Below are 17,880 nucleotides of genomic sequence, written 5' to 3'. Positions count from 1 at the left end.
GATGCAAATTAAATTCCAATTCTCTATGCTATTGGGCTAAGTATATACTAGTAATTTTTATAGAAAATCTTGTTAAGAGATAGTACTTAAAATTTAAACTCTATTTCTTTATGTGATAGTTGAACACGTGCCTACATGGATTGATGAGGGATCAATAATATGGGCTCAACAGAAGAATGCCCATTCTGAAATATCCATGATTCAAAATTTTAACAATTAGTAATTATTTTAAAATCTGACCATAGTTGGGTTGGGCAAGAAAAATAAAATAAAGCCATTCTCAGTTTTACTAGCATATTGTTTGACATCTAAAAATTAGTGCAATTTTAAAAATTCGTAATTAAATGACGACGTCGACGTGAATGCAAAACATGTGAGTACACGTAGACACGCATGGCATTTTCAATTTGGGCGAAACTAAAATTTTTTGTTAACTGAAAGACTTTGATTAATACTGGTGTATAAAAAAGAAAAAGTTACTGAACTTAAATATAATCCGGTAAAATTGCATAGAACTTCTAAGGGATATAAAATGTGAATAAAATTGTAAACATAACAAACATTATTAAACAAACATTATGAAATTTTACCAATAAAAGAAAAAAAGAAACGGCCATTTTAGATCTAAACATGTGGCATCTGATTTTGTGGATACTAGTTAAAATTTTTAAATAATAAACCAATTCTAATGAAACTATAGAAAATAAGAAGTTAAAACTATATAAAGATGTAAAAAAACAAAAATGTACTTGTCTTGTCTCACTCTGAGTAATAAAATAAAATGAAACATTTTAAATTTGGCAAAACGATTTTATACAATTTTAATTTATGATATAAATGGAGTAAAATAAATGACAAAAAAGAGACGTGTGACTAATGATCAAAGAGTGTGAGTTAGTTAGAATACGATACAGATAAAGTGGTTGAGTGCATTAATTGGAGAGAAAAAGTTTCTAAAAATAGATATATGTCATCTTATTTGGTATACACTAAAAAGGAAAGTGTATCATCTTAAGTAGGACGGATGAGTATTGTTTGTTTCTCATTTCTAATACTTTAAAAAACCACATTTTTTTTGTTCTTATAAATTGGCAAAATTTCATTTTAGTATTTTCTTAATTCTAAATCACAAATGTGTCACTTTAGTGTATTTTCTTAACTCCTTAAATTCCGTGCCTACTAAGAAATGTGTTATCTTAGTTGAACTGAAGGAGTAATATTTAGTCATTATTCAAATAAATTATAACATATACTAATTTGGAAAACACGATGGTATAATATTCTTTCAATCTCACTCTTACTTTCTCTCTAATTAGGTACATTTTCTTTATATCTCTATATTACTTAACTAATTTTGTATTAAAATTCGTGCTAACAAAAAAAATATTAAATTATTCTAAATAATAATAATAATATTTACAAAATTATAAATTATAAATGTATATATATAATTAAATTTTATTTGTACTTTTGTTTTGTTTATAAAAATTTAATTAATCGTGCCAAAATAATGTAGATCTAAAATTTAAAAAATACTTTGAACGAAATTCAAAAACATGTTATCATAATATTGAAACATATTTACAAATGATGATACACATAAAAGAGTAAAGCCAATACAAAATACTATCTCCGTACCCCAAAATTTGTTCCAATTTAACCCGACACGGGTTTTAAGAAATGTAATGGAAAGTTAGTTGAAAAGATTAGTGAATTGTGGGTCCTACTTATATATATATATATATATATATTAATTTTATAATAAAATGTGAGTATGAATGAGTCAGTAGAATATGGGGTCCACTATTAAAGATGATAAAAGTGAAATTGGACAAATTTTGGAGACGAACGAAAATGGAAAAATGAGACAAATTTTCAGGGACGGAGGTAGTACATTTAATCTCTTCTTCCCCAATGTTTCTGGCGGCGCAGCATAGCAGCGTCTGTTATCTGTAAATGACGTAGTAAAATACTCTGTCTGTAACAGCCCGCCATCCTAGGGTACAATAAATGCGGCGACTGCTACCAACACGGACTTAAAGAATTCAACATAGGCTAGGGTTTCATTTAAAGAGTTTTGAACAAAGTATTTAAAGGAACTATCAGAGCATTTAAAACAACAACTTAACCTAGAAGCTTAAATAGGTAAAAAAAGGTATCATAAATCACGATCAAGAATCTCAAGAGTATGACACAGTTTCCAAGATAAAAACCACAAGAAAGTCTAAGGCCTCTAAACTGAAAGGAAAAGTGTAAAATATCCAAATAATACTAAATGTATCAAAAACTAAGCGGAAAGCGACCAAGAGAAAGTGCAGCTATGTATGAAGACACAACTACGCTTGAAGTTCAAAACACCCATCTTAATTAATTAATATGCTCAACACCCGCCACCGCTCGTCACCGTTCAACCTGCACATAAGGAAAACACATGCAAAACTGAGTATTTTGAAATACTCAGTGAACTCGTTGCCAAAACATTTTATAAGTTATGCCACCCTTACCAAGTGAACTCGAGTTTTAAGCAGTTATAAGAGAATATCACGAGTATCACAAAAATATATTTTCCATAGACTGGCCAGTCAAACAACTCCCCACTTATCTCATCAATTTCCCCCATCCCAACATTTCCATGGTGCAACGAAAGTGTGGCCACACTTTTCGCCCACGAGACCGGCCGACTAGCAAGGACGGCTCCCGATCCCCTCGTGTACACAACCTGGTAGGGTTTGCGGCCCGTACTTAGACCCGAATTCGTTTAAACATATCCATAGCCCTATAGTCCAATGGAGCGAACTCTCAAACTGGGCATCAGGCGCACAATATCACAACAAAACAGACATAGGCATGGCATAACAGTTAAACCACCCTTATTTCTCCACATTCATAAGTTTGCACATAAAAGAGTTTTAAGAGTAAAGCCCACCTCGACTGCTTAGATTTCAAGTATTTTCTTTCCTTTGCTATCCTGCTTCGCAACCGAGGTTTCACCTTTTTTAATCACATAGGCACATATCACAAATCAGATTCAATACAACTCCTAACTCATGCATGTCTCAATGTTTTTCCCTTTTCCCATCGATCTATTTTAGCATCATTAATCAATCAAGGTCATGTTCATCACATAAGTTCCATTCACATCTCAACTCTAGATCTAACATCAATATATGTCACACAAGAGTATTTTGCCAACATACACACAACACACACACACAACACTCACACACACACGGCACACACACATGCATACATATTTCCATATCCCCTTTATCTCACCTTCACTCAAACAAGATGCATGAGGGTTCAAGAATACCGATTAATCGGTTAGAAAGAAGAGAAATCGAGTAGAAAGAAGATGAATATAAGAATACCTTTTTTTGAGAAAAATGAACGGTAGAAACTAAGTAAAGACTAGGGTTGAAGGATTATTGTAGTAAAGTAGAAGAAAATTGAGGGAGTGTGGAGAATAGAGGGAGGCGAAAATTATGGGAGCTAGGGTTAGGGGTTCCTCTTATTTATAGTGCTCAATAAGATCTTTAGGTAAATAGAATTGAATATTTGGTAAGATTTTATTCTCCACAATTAAATAAAACAAATATTGTGGAGTAGGGAAGAAGAAATAGCAAAATAGACTCTAGGGAAAAATCTCATAGTTTTCGAAACTTAGGCTTTTTAATTAGCCAAGATTTGTTTTGGTATATTTTACGAAGTAGAATAAAATATCACGGGGAAAAATAAAAATAAAAATCCCCCCATTGACATAGAAAATAGGCGTGTAATATGTGCCTTAAATAAGACATTGATTTTTGAATATTAACTAAAATAAGATATGGCAAGATCTCTTGAGGTATGGAAAGATTTGGTAGAATATTTTAATTCTAGGTATGGAAGGAGATCAAATAAGGGATCAAGTAAAATAAAATAAATTCCTCCTTCCCAAAGCTAGGTGATTTTCGAAAATCACCTTAATATTAATAGGGCTCGATTTTTCCTATTAAGAAATAGGGAAATAATTGGGTTTTGGATTTAATTTGGATATATATCCCAAGAATTAATTAAATCCGGAAAAATAGAATTCCTCCTTCAAAAGTCCAAGTATTCGAAAATCTCAAAAATTAGGTGGCTAGTATTTATGGAGATTTTCCCTAATATTCTCACTCATTCTTAAACAAGTAATTCACCTCATAATTTAATTAGTCACATGCCACATCACATAGTCAATAAGTTTGACTTTTCAAATTTCCCGGTCAAAGAAACTCATGCAATAAATTCATTTATCAAATAATTCACATCTCCCACGTCATCAATAATAAATTTTAAGGCTCTAAAATTAAGATTCAAAAATTCGGGATGTTAAACTATCACTGCAACATGAACACAATTCTCCAAGAAAAGCTAAATAAAAACAATGAGCAGCTGTACATAAAGATTTTTTATATTCCCCAACGTACTAAGCGTGCAAGTCCAAAATTCTGCCAAAAAGAAGTCATAAAAACACTTCGTCCATAACATACTCAGTTTCTCATTTTCCCTCCAAAAAAAAAGTAAAAGTGTCATTTCAAACAACTGCACTTTAGATTGTTATAGATTATAGATTAGATTGCTGAAGATTAAATCATTGCTCAAAACCAAACTTATCCGAAATTACCCGAAACCAATGTCGTCAGTCAGATAGGAAAATCCAAGACTCACAACCCGAGACTGATTCTGCGTGACATTATCTCAAGATTACCGAAAACCGGATGAACAGCATTCACAAGACACACTGATACGACGAGACTCGTATCTGCACGATCAGCAAGGGTTGCCGAAGGAGGGAGGTTTTCTCCGTCGAGCAGCTGCCGACCTCTAGGGTTTTTTAGTAGAAAAAGAGATTGCTTGCGGGAAAATTAAACGAAACAATAAAAGTAGGGAATATTCTGTGTTATTGATGGATGTTTCAATAAACAGAAGCCCTATTTATTTTCGGGAAAGAACCAAAAAGAAAACCCGAAACAGAGTGTATAGTACGGTCGACCCAAAAAGTGTTTAAAATAAAGTATTCAATAAAAATAAATAATTAAAATAACTCAAAATATTTGGAGACATAATCTCCAAACCACGCAGGCTTTCTTCTGCTGCCTCTTCGATCTTCTCGGCTCCTCATGCTCTTCACCTTCGCCGGCTTCGTCCTGCTGCTCCTATGAGCCAAAGCATTCACATCTTCCTGCTCCACACTCCATATCTTCCGCTGCTGCTAGCGCCGCCCCCTCCTCCGCCTTGATCCCTCTCGAACGCCGACAGTTTCACCAGCGGCAGCAGCTCCTCCCTACCTCCGCTGCCGCTGCTGCTTGCGCCGCCCGTGAGGCCGAGGAAGTCCCTGGTCAACAAGTCACCGCCGCTGCCCCTCTGCCACGCCATGTCCAGACCTGCCATGCTGGAGGAGGGCCCCACATGGGCGGGCCCCACCGCAGCCGCCCTCTGGAGGAGCGCGGTGGCCGACATCGCGGCCCCCGCCACACTCCCCATGCCTTGGTAGAGTTGGGGTGCTAGGGTATGCTCAGCATGGGAGAGATTCATGGGGTTTTGGTTTTGGGGGGGCTGAGGCCACCACGGCTGGCCGAATTGGTGGTGGTGGCCCGGGGAGTAGGAGAGGATGTTTGGCGGGTTGAAGAGGTAGGGTTGGGTAGCGGCAGGGGCAAGGACGGGGGCTGGGGCAGGGGCCGGGGCAACGTCAGGGCTTGGTTCCAAGATGGAGTTTGTGACAGCAGAGAGCCTTGCACTTTCTTCAGCCAATGCATCACAAAATACCTTGTGGTTCATGAAGCTATCCTTCCTATACCAAATTAAAATAAAAATATTAGTATAAAAATTTAGTAAACAAAGAAATAGTTTGGCATGACCATTAATTTGTTTCGAAAAACACACAACACAAGGTTTTTTAGAACAATTGCTGAGACTGTATCAACAAAAGTATTCAAGCTTCCATAACTTTCTTTTAGAACTATTGATGAGACAATCATCATTGTTTTTTAGACTCCATTTTATAGTACACATAATTAGCAAAAGTTGAGAAAGAAGAGACAGACATTTGCATGCAAATGCAGGTTTGCCCCTGTCCCACATTTCAAAACTCCCAAAAAAACAAATTTCTTGCAAATTACATCAATTTATTTAGAACACAATCATACACGTTGGCCGATCATATGCTTATAGTATAACTAAAACAACAAAAACCCACTTTAAAAAATTGAATCTTTCAAAGAAATGAAACATGTGATTAATCATCATTTTGGGGGAAAAAAATTTATCGGAAAAAACCATTAAAAACGATTAAATTCTGGCCTGTCCCGCAACATTAGAAATCAATTAAAAAAAAAATCACGAAGTTTAGATCTGTGAGTCTAGATCTGATGATGATTTTCACCAAATGAAACAATTTTCGTTATAAATAGACGATATCATTTAATTCACTGATAGTAACGCTTCTATGACTTTAAATTCCACCAAATATTTTTTTTTCACAAGGAAATCAAAACTGCACAGATTTGCACAAATACAAGAATTTAATCAAACTTCATGATTTTTCCAGCAGAGACGAATGAATTTACCTAGAGAAGAGGTTTCCACATTCACATCGATACTCTCGAGTCCCGCAGATCTTCGAGTGAGCTTTCCAATCCGACTGCACGGCGTAGATCTTCTCGCACTTCTCGCACTTCCATTTCTTCTCGCCGTGCTTCCGGCAGTAGTGCTTCTTGATCCCCGTGAGGTCCCCCAGCGCACGGGACGGGTGGTGGTGGAGGCACGAAGGCTCCGGGCAGACATACGCCCTCTTGCGAGCCTCCTTCGTGCTTCGCTGCTTCAGCTTCCACGGCAGATTGTGGCCCCTCCTGTGCAACTGAAGATTCTGATCCCTCTGGAAACCCTTGTTGCAGATCTCGCACACAAACCTATTCGCCGTCATTAGGGTTTTGGGCGACAGTGCGATCACCTCCGCTTCCGGATCTGCACGCACAGGCGTTCAGTTCATTAGATAAGATCGGAGGCGGACGCAGAAAATAATATTGGTAGGGCTATGTTTAGTGCATTTTGTTTAAAAACATATTTTTAAATAATTTAGATTATTAATAGGAGCGTTACATAGTGATTTATGTTAAATTTGCACAAATATAAAAAATTTATAAAGGAAAAACACTAAAAAAATTAGTTTTAGAAAATAATTTATGCGATAGGCTAAAATAAACATGACAATTGAACGACCGATTATTCAAAAATGGGAAAAACACATAGATACACATGTGTGTGCGCGTGCGAGTTACTTACCGGGGTTTCCGGGTAGGCTTCTCTTGTTCTTGGGCTTGACCTGAGGGGGTGCGGGGGCGGTGATGGTGGTGGAATTCGGCATCATTGAATTTAAGGTGCCTATATCGGGATTAACCCTAGCACGGCCGGCGTTTTCGCTTGCACTCGGAATCGCCATCGGAAACATTTCTATTTCTGTTTTTGGGGGGCGGAGGGAGACGAATGATTTTTAGTTGAATTGTGACCAAAATAGAAGAAATTTTTTGAAATTTAAAGAAATTTTTCTTTGGTATTTTGTGAGTGAAGAGAAACTCCCCTAACAAACCCTCATTAAAGCCCCACTCATGAAATAGCTAAATCCTACCTGGTAATTTAATGCAGCTGAGGAGTAATATATTCTCGATGAATTCACATAAATATTTTGTTAAATATGGAAATAAGACCAAAACAAAATTGAAAACAAAACTTAATAGTAGAATCTAACTCTCTGAATCACTGTCTTAAAGTATCTAATTCTGGTTGCTTCATCTCCTAATGTTTTTCTGCTGCACTATTCAAACGTATTAAAAGGAGGGCACTCCCTCCGTCCAAAAAAAATAGAGCATATTTAAAAAAGAAAAGTTTTCAACATCTTCTCTCTTACTAATAATATGAACTTCATTAACATTACTTCTCTCTTTCTTTTTTCCCTTTTCTATTACTAATAATATGAACCCTACATTCCACTAACATTACTTCTCTCTTACTTTACCAATTCCACATTAAAACTCATGCCATTCACAATATATCCTATGTCGTGGACGGAGGGAATATTGTTTATAAGAAAGAAAATTGAGAAGCTTAAAAAGATAAGTATTATGGAAAATGGAGCCAAAAGGCTAAAGCCTAATGGCTAAAGGGAAAGTGTAATACTAGTTGATATATATATGCCCACTTTTTTTGTAGCCTATGGCTATATTTTCATAATTAAATTATCATAAGCTCATGTTTTTGATGATTTACACACACTCACATTTATGTATCATGGAGTTGTACATAAGTTTATGTCAATGGGAGACAGAAAGCTCTTGTAATTTATCAAAAGATATAACATTAATGTGTAATTAATAATTCTTACTCTTGTGATATGTTTTCCATTATTAGTTTTGTTGGGATAAAAGCAAGAATGATTTGGCCATAATTGTGTGGACTTTAATTGTGTGATTATATTAACTAGAGTTTTCCTAGTGATAATTTCATTTAGTCTTCTATGCAGGAAAGATGATTCATTATTGTACACAAAGAAATATATGTAAATATTATATGGAGCCCAATTGACCTTATTCATATATAATTCCTACGTCATTTTAGAAGTGAAATATTTGCTTTTCAGCACATAGTATTATTTAGTGTGATGTTGTTTTGCCCCATTAGATTATACTCCTACAAAGTAATGAGACAAATAATAAAATAGAATAAAATAAATTATTAAACAACCAACCATAATACTAATTAACTAAAATTTGAAAATGACAACATAAAAGGTTAATGTTCATCCTATTACAAATCCTACTTATTGGTGATTAGATAATTTTAGCAATTTAAATCCCAAACTCTTGACTTTATTGAAAATTAGACTTAATATAAGTGTTCCAATAATTAATGTCTCAAATTAGAAAATTTTTGAAGTTGTGACATTATTGAAACACTTAATTAGAAATTGAATCTAATTGCGACAAGTTCCAAATTTTGTGATTTAAATTGTAATTGATTTCATTTAAAAATGTAAAAAAAAACTATTTGAAGAAAAAAATTGAATAATATACTTCAAATCTTATGTTGAATATCTGATTTAATATGTTTTGCCATTTCTATTTTCCATGAAAATTGAATTTATTGTGGTGATATCTTCTTATCGCAATTAATTAATTATATGCTTATCTCTTTCTTTTTTTCTTCTTATCCCATCCCTTGAGTGCTCTAATAATTTCTCAAAAAAAATAAAAATAAATCCAAAACCCCACCAAAAGGAATTTAGAAGTCTCTTTTTATTTTCCTCCCAAATATCCTCTGCAACTTTTCATATTCCAAACCTGTATCCAAAGCCATATATGTCCAAACTCGTCAACCTTTAATCCATTAAAAATTACTACTTAAATTCTTGATATTAATCATTTCACTAGTTTCAAAAATATTAGTATCATCATAGTCGGAAAAGCATGTAAATTAGACAACTTGTCACCAAAACCATCTCACAATAATTCATGAATATTTTCTTTAATATACTATTATATGACTTCTTATAAAATCATCATATTCACATAATTTTACCTTTTATTGAGCTTTACATTCCGGGCCCATAGGTGAACGGTGAAATTCGATCCCTAAATTTTTTTATTGCAATTTTATATGACATTTCAAATTTTTTTTATATGACATCTCAAAAATTAGTGCAATTTTAAAAAATTCGTAATTAAATGACGACGTCGACGTGAATGCAAAACATGTGAGTACACGTAGACACGCACGACATTTCCAATTTGGGCGAAACTAAAATTTTTTGTTAACCGAAAGACTTTCATTAATACTGGTATATAAAAAAGAAAAAGTTACTGAACCTAAATATAATCAGGCAAAATTGCATAGAACTTCTAAGGGATATAAAATGTGAATAAAATTGAAAACATAACAAACATTATTAAACAAACATTATGAAATTTTACCAATAAAAGAAAAAAAGAAACGGCCATTTTAGATCTAAACATGTGGCATCTGATTTTGTGGATACTAGTATTATCACCCGTATGTGCTATGCACGGGAAATAATTTTTTTAAATAATGAACAAATTCTAATGAAACTATAGAAAATAAGAATTTAAAACAATATAAAGATGTAAAAAAACAAAAATGTACTTGTCCTGTCTCACTCTAAGTGAATAACATAAAATGAAACATTTCAAATCCGGCAAAACTATTTTATATGATTTTAATTTATGATATAAGTGGAGTAAAATAAAGAGTGAACTACATAAATGGTACCTGATCTTTTACTTTCGCATGTAAATGGTACCTGATCTTTATTTTATATCGTTTTTGGTACTTATAAATCACATTTTGGTACCTGATGCAATTTTCTTCCCAAAATGCCCTTTAAACAAATATATTTTTCCATTTATGTCATATAGGGTATTTTAGGCATATATAAAATTAGTACCAAAAGTAATATTATAATATCTTATCTCATTCTCTTAATTCTTTATACTATTATTATTAATCAATATTAATATTATTATTTTGATGTTATAAATTAATAATTAATTCATTTTTAATATAATTCAAATATACTTAAATATAATTATATTTAATTATTATTGTTATAATACTAAAAACTGATAGTAATTAATAATTTATTATGTAAATTATGAATCACATAATATTATGTAATAATAACAATTATTATTATTATTATTATTATTATTATTATTATTTTACATTAAATTTGTAACTAATCTATATAACCTTAATAAAAATTTAACATTGTGAATTGTATCCATAATAATATAAAAAGTTGAATATTTTTAGTTAGGTGTTTCAACCTTACAATGAGTATAAAATAATTTAATAAAAAATATTCAATTGATTTAATTACTTTAAATAATTAATTTAATTAGGTATTTTTTACTTATATTATGAATGCAATTAGATGTATGTACAAAATACTAAAAAAGAAAAAAGAAAAAAGAAAAAAAGAAAGAAGAAAAAACATAAACTAAGGAGAAAAATGAAAAAAGATGGGAAGATAAAATACTAAAAAGAAAGAAGAAAATGAAGAAAAAATAATCACATATTTGGCACTTAGGATTATTTTTATCGCTGGGTACCAAAAACGATATAAAATAAAGATCAGGTAACTAATGATCAAAGAATATGAGTTAGTAAAATTCCAACTAATTAGGATAAGGAGGAATCGAACTCAGCCCTCCACAAAGAGAACTTACATTACAAACCGCTGCACCACACTTGCTTTTCGAAATGTTAATCTCAATACTATATTAAGTGCAATCATTTGGGGTACAATGGTACCCCTTTTCTGTGCTGGCTCCGCCAGTATGTATCATCTTATTTGAGACAAACTAAAAAAAAAAGTGTGTCATCTCTACCAAAACGGACTTAAAAGAAGGCAAGGGTTTCATTTAAAGAGATTTGACCAAAATATTTAAAGGAACTATCAGAGCAATAAGTCAACGGTTTAACCTAGAAGCTTTAATAAATAAAAGAAAGAAAGGTATCATAGATGACGATAAAAAATCTCAAGAGTATGACATAGTTTCCAAGATAAAAACCACGAGAAAGTCTAGGGCCTCTAAACCGAAAGGAAAGTGCAAAATATCCAATTAATACTAAAGTGTCAAAACTCAGCGGAAAACGACCAAGAGAAAGTGTAGCTATGTATGAAGACACAACTACGCTTGAAGTTCAAAACATCCATCTTAATTAGTTAACATTCTCAACACCCGCCACCGCTCACAATATCACAACAAAACAGACATAGGCAGGGCATAACAGTTAAACCACCCTTATTTCTTCCACATTCATAGATTTGCACATAAAAGAGTTTAAGAGTAAAGCCCACCTCGACTCGCTTAGGTTTCAAGTATGTTCTTTCCCTTGTTATCCGGCTTCGCAACCGAGGTTTCACCTTTTTAATCACATAGGCACATATCACAAATCAGATTCAATACAAACTCCTAACTCATGCATGTCTCAACGTTTTTTCCCTCTTCCCACCGATCTATTTTAGCATCGTTAATCAATCAAGATCATGTTCATCGCATAAGTCCCATTCGCATCTCAATTCTAGATCTAACATCAACATACGTCACACAAGAGTATTTTGCCATCATACACACTGATAAGGCTAATTTCATGCATCGATTATATGGTGAAAAGCGTTACAATTTGCTGGGTCTAACATGTTTCCTAAGCCAGGTGTGTGATAAAATCGCTAGATCGAGGGAATGTTGAAGGAAACGGTCTAGCAAAGGAATGAAGTGAAGTGAGCAGAATTCAAAGGAAAAGAAGGCGTGACGGAGGGAGTCAGTAGCTGAGGGCAACAAAGTCTATCTATACCTCGCTGGGCCCCACTCCAACGCCTATATATAGAAGAGCATGCAACGCACAAATAATCACTTTCCACTCTCTTTTAGCTCACACACATAACACACACTTGGGAATGGGAGATCTGAGGTAGTTCGGGTTACGAAAGGGGTCATTTCTTTAAAAAGTCTCAGTTGCAACACCGTCCGCGTGTGGACGAAGAAACAATCTCTTTTAATTTCAGTTGTTTTGCACTTTTGCGGTCGAACTTCACTTTCGGGAGTCGACTTGGCTGTTGATGTTACTAGTTATCTTTTCGCTTCTGTTGGTTTGCGTTTAGTTATGATATTTCAAGTTGATTTACGTAGATCTTGCTGCTGAGAGTTTATTTTAATGAGTTTTATGTCGATCTCTGTTTTATTTTGATGTTGTGGTACTCGATCTGGGAATTTGGTGATAGATCTGTGGTTTGTTGACTGATTGGAGGTTGTTGTTTAAATCTGAAGTGATGAAGTGTTTCTGTTGGGTGGAGTTTGTGTCGGACGCTTGGATCCGAAGTGGATTTAGCGTCTGAGGTTGGATCCGAAGTGAGAAAAGGAAGTTGTTGGATGGATTTGAGTTTTCTGCTTGTTTCCTGTTTTACTTCGTCTAGCATCTGTAGATCCGTTAGTTCTTCGTTGTTATGCATCAATTTGATTTAGATTTAGTTTGCTCTGCTCTGATTTCGTTCATGTTGTTTTTCTTATGAGTTTTTACGCAATTTGGTTGAAGAAGATGATGTCGCTGTTAGTTAGTACCCGAGTTAGTTATTCTGCCAGCTTTTCGTCCGTACCCTGCTTTTTCAGTCATGGTCCCCACAGTCAGTTTGTTTCCTAGATCTAGGTAATTAGAGTAGTTTTCTTAGATCTGGTAATTGAGCAGTTAATTTTCTTTGCAACGTTCTCTTGTTATTTCGCCTAAGTCTAGCTATTAGCGTAGTAGTTTTAAAATTCCCAAGTCAAGTTTAATTTGTTTTCCTCAACCCAAGAAAAATGCGTGGCAGCAGCCAACACAAAAAACAAGTCCAAATCCTTAAACATGATTATTACGCATCCTTCTCCGTGGGATCGATCCCTACTTCCCTATACTAGGTTTAGTAAAGTGGTTGAGGGTTTTTGAAAGAGTGCTCTGTGCGTCCGACGACCAGGATTTCCTACGACCAACGAGTTCCTAGACCGCGTGATCTAGTGGATTTGCTGGACCAAGGGAACCTGTTTATTTCCTTCTGTGCGCACCGTGAACACGAAAATATGTACTTTCACACACACCACACAAACACAACACACACACGTGCATACACGCACCCACACACGCACACATGCATACATATTTTCCATATCCCTTTTATCCCACTTTCACTCAATAAGATGCATGAGGGTCCAAGAATACCGATTAATCGGTTAGAAAGAAGAGGAATCGAGTAGAAAGAAGAAGATAAATATAAGAATACCTTATGAGAAAAACGAACGGTAGAAATTAAGTATTAGACTCGGTTCTTCAAGATTCTTGGATTGAACTTCAATTCTTCTTCAAAAGATGACAAAATATTGGAGAATAGAAGAAAAATTGGAGAGAGTGAAGAAGGGACGGGGAGGGGGGGCGAAATTTTATGGGGCTAGGGTTAGGGGTTCTCTTATTTATAGTGCTCAACAAGATCTTTAGGTAATTAAAATAGAATATTTGGTAAGATTTTATTCTCCACAATTAAATAAAACAATATTGTGGAGTAGGGGAGAAGAAATACCAAAAATAAGTTCTAAGGCAAAAATCATGTAGTTTTTGAAAATTAGGCTTTTTTAATTAGCCAAGATTTTGTTTTGAATATTTTACGGAGTAGAATAAAATATCACGGAGCAAAATAAAAATAAGGATCCTCCCAACTAGGGATTGAAATAGGCGTGTAGTAGCCTTTTTAAATAAGGAATGGATTTTTATTATCAAATAAAATAAGGTATGACAAGATCTCTTGAGGTATGCAAAGATTTGGTAGAATATTTAAATTCTAGGTATGGAAGAAGATCAAATAAGGGATCAATTAAAATAAAATAAATTCCTCCTTCCCAAAGCTAGGTGATCTTCGAAAATCACCTTAATATTAATAAGGCTCGATTTTCCCATTAAGAAATAGGGAAATAATTGGGTTTTGGATTTAATTTGGATAAATATCCCAAGAATTAAATTAAATCCGGAAAAATAGAATTCCTTCTCCAAAAGTCCAAGGGTTCGAAAATCTCAATATTTAGGTGGCTAGTATTTATGGAAATTTCCCTAATATTGTCACTCACCCTTAAACAAATAATTCACCTCATAATTTAATAAATCACATGCCACATCACATAGTCAACAAATTTGACTTTTCAAACTTCTCGGTCAAAGAAACTTATGTAATAAATTCATTTATCAATTAATTCACATCTCCCACATCATCAATAATAAATTTTAGGGCTCTAAAATTAGGGTTCGAAAATTCGGGATCGCCATGAGTTTATGTTCTTTGGATTGCCCACGGAGTGGGTGGCCGTGCTAAAATTTCGCTGTTCCAAGCTGTGTAGACTAACCCAAAATTTTTGAGGTGAACGGTGACCAATTTCGTCCGTGACCCATGAAATCGTCGATCTCTTGTATGTAGATCCGGTACCTACCCGATCCGGGGTCCGAGGAGGGTATGAAGTCCCCATTTTTGGTAAGTCGATCTATGATCACCCGGGTCGCGGTGTTCCCTTTTAGGGGCCCGCGCCATCAGAATCCATGGCGATGTGCTCCCATTTCCCTTTGGGGATCTCGGGTTGTAGCTTCCCCCCGCCGTTTGGGGTAAAGGGTTTCCCGTTGGGGGGCTGGGCCCACAAATCCGACATCCCCCTTTGCCGTTTCCCCCAAAGGACTTCTTCGGGTCGGCTCTTTGTGCCCCGGGGGGCAGGGGGAGGGGGTTTTGTGGGGCTTATGATCCGTTCCCCAGTCCTCGTCGTTTGGGGACGCCCCAATCTCCTTTAAAGGTGGGGCGTTTTCGGAACCTCGTAAAACTTCCAGTTACGGGTTCACTAACTCGTCTCCCCCAATCTCGCATCCATCCGGCTGCAAAGATCCTCGTCCTTAGATTAGGGTTTACTTCTAAGCGGGGATTCGGCCCTTCAGGTTTTGGGTTCCTTACTATTCTATTTGCAACTTACTCAACTCCTACTAAACTTTCCTCTTATGTCAGGGTGAGTTGCGGGGTTTACGGCAAGCACTGCTACTACGTTTTCCTTGCCGGGTGGTAGTTGATGCCCTCAGTCCTTCACCGCTCGAGCCACCTGTTGTCGCATGTTAGGGCCTTCCTCGAAAAAGTACTTCAAACTCTTTTGATCCGTAAAGATTTTACATAAATCCTAGAGATGGTGCCTCCAAATCTTTAGGGCATGCCTCGCGGCTAATTCTAAGTCGTGGGTGGGGGAGTTCAACTCGTCTGTTTCAATTTGCGTGACGTGGGATCACCTTGTTGTTCGCTCAACAGCATCCCCAATCCGACCTTGGCGTGGTGTAAACTCGTAGTTCACTCCAACTCGGGCCCTAACCCGGGGGGCGGTGGTCAAATTTCCTTCAAGAGTTGGAAACTCGCTTCAACCGCGCCCCCCCTTATTTCTTGAGTGTTTGGGGCATTGGTTCCCTATCTTGGGGAACCCTTCTATAACCTTTGGTAGTATCCCCAAACCCAAGAAACTCCGAATCTCTTTGGTGCCGGGCACTTCCTTGTTTACCCCCTCAACCGGGGGGGTCCCCTATTCTGCCGCACGATGTGTCCTAAAAAATTCCCTTCTCTCCCAATTCACACTTCGGATTTGGCGTACAACTTTTTGGTCCTCAACGCTCCAAGCGTTGTGGTGCTCCCGGCTTTCTCCCTTCGAGTAGCTAAAATGTCATCTATGAACACTAGGACGAACTTATCTTTGGGACGGGTGGAAAACCGGGTTTATCAAGTCCATAAACACAATGGGGGATTTCGCCCCACGGCATCCGACAACTCATGTGACCATATCGGTACGGAATGCGGTCTTAGGTATATCCTTTTGCCCTTTTACGGTGGTATCCGGACTTTAAATCCTCTTAGAAAACCCGGGATCCTCGGGTTGTCGAATGGCCTATCCTCCGGGGGGCTTGTTTTTGAGGGTCAATATGTTCAACCCCTTTTAAATCGATAAAATTCTCATTGACCCGTCTTTCTTCTTTCAAGAGCAGGTGCGCCCCTGCCCCGGGTCTAAAATCCTAAATCCATGAGCTCTTGTAAGGGGATCTTGAGTTCCTTCAATTCCGGGGCCTTTGGAGGTGCCTTGGGTACGGGCGGCCAGGGTTTAAGGTCGATGGGAAACCCAACCCGTTTTTGGCGGTGGTCGGGGAAAACCTGGGAAAAAAGTCGGGGGAAAACTCGTACGGTGACGTCTTCGAGCCTCCTTTCCTCCTTTCTTGTGGGGATAGACAAGGTAAAGCCGGGGGCCCTTTTTTCAACATGGCGGGGCTTTGTAAGCGGAATTTGGCGGTTCGCCCGGTTCATCGGATCCGTGGTACACGATGGGTTGCCCGGGCTTGTAGGGATATCTTTTGCTCCTTTCAACGAATTTGCAAAGTTCCGGGGTTTAACCGCCTTCCTAAGATTCGCGACATCTCTCATCGCCATAACTCGCGTGAGCAACTAAATTAAGTTCTCCTAGTACGATTTCCTTGAGCAAATCGGGAAATCTCTACTATCCCTCCCCGGTGAGGACACCCCTCATCCCATGTTGTTTTCTAAAAAGCTCAAGGTATGCACACACTCGGAAAACGAATGTGAGCGCCGTGTCAAAAAAACAACAATGGGGTATCGAGGATTTTGCATATACCCCAAAAATTTCCACTCGTGGTTTTCCCTTTCTCAATCGCCCCACACTCTGGCGTACGCCTGCCGGCGGGAAGTCTTGGGGGGCCTCTGCCCCGGGGGTTGGGCCCGGTTTGCTCCCGGCCGTGGGGGCGCCCCCGGTGCGGGAAACCCATGGTTCTACCTCGACCCGTTTCCCCTATTCTTCCCCGGGCCTCCCCCCAATATGATCATTCCCCCTTCGGTTGAAGCACCCAGTCGGGGTTTGACCCCCACCTCCCCAAAATGGGCTTTGGGGCCCAAAGTTTCATTGGGGTGGCTGGCCCGGGTCGCTCCTTGGTTGAACGAAACCGCCTCCTGTACGCGGTCGGTTTGGGGGGGGGCGGGATCGCTTTTTTGTCGTAGGGGCCCTACTTTCATCCCACCAAAAAATCGGCGGACCCGGCGTTTAGCGCACACAAATCATCTTCTCCTCGTCGTTGCACACTAATGTTATGAAGATGCACTCCAAAGCGCGTACCCAAGTTTCAGCCTTTGCTGGTTCACCCATTGATAAGGCTAATTCCATGCATCGGTTATGTGGTGGAAAAACACTTTATTTTGTTGGGTCTAACGCAATTTTTAAGCCAAGTGTGTAAAGGAGACGCTAGATCCAG

General features: G+C 37.0%; 1 protein-coding gene across 1 annotated transcript; it reads right to left on the bottom strand.

Annotated features, from left to right (window-relative positions):
* Positions 1-3,272: 3,272 nt before the first annotated feature.
* Positions 3,273-6,987, bottom strand: LOC125220789 (protein indeterminate-domain 12-like). The gene is made up of 3 exons (XM_048122928.1): positions 6,589-6,987; positions 3,799-3,859; positions 3,273-3,276 (listed from the first exon to the last, which is right to left on the bottom strand). Exons 1-3 carry the CDS (start codon positions 6,944-6,946, stop codon positions 3,273-3,275), a joined length of 423 nt encoding a protein of 140 aa, XP_047978885.1. The 5' UTR covers positions 6,947-6,987.
* Positions 6,988-17,880: the final 10,893 nt, after the last annotated feature.

The sequence above is a fragment of the Salvia hispanica genome, chromosome 4 (assembly GCF_023119035.1).
Source record: "Salvia hispanica cultivar TCC Black 2014 chromosome 4, UniMelb_Shisp_WGS_1.0, whole genome shotgun sequence".
Classification (NCBI taxonomy): Eukaryota; Viridiplantae; Streptophyta; class Magnoliopsida; order Lamiales; family Lamiaceae; genus Salvia; species Salvia hispanica.
The sequence above is the reverse complement of the archived record's forward strand: the minus strand, read 5'-3'. Positions and strand labels throughout refer to the sequence as shown.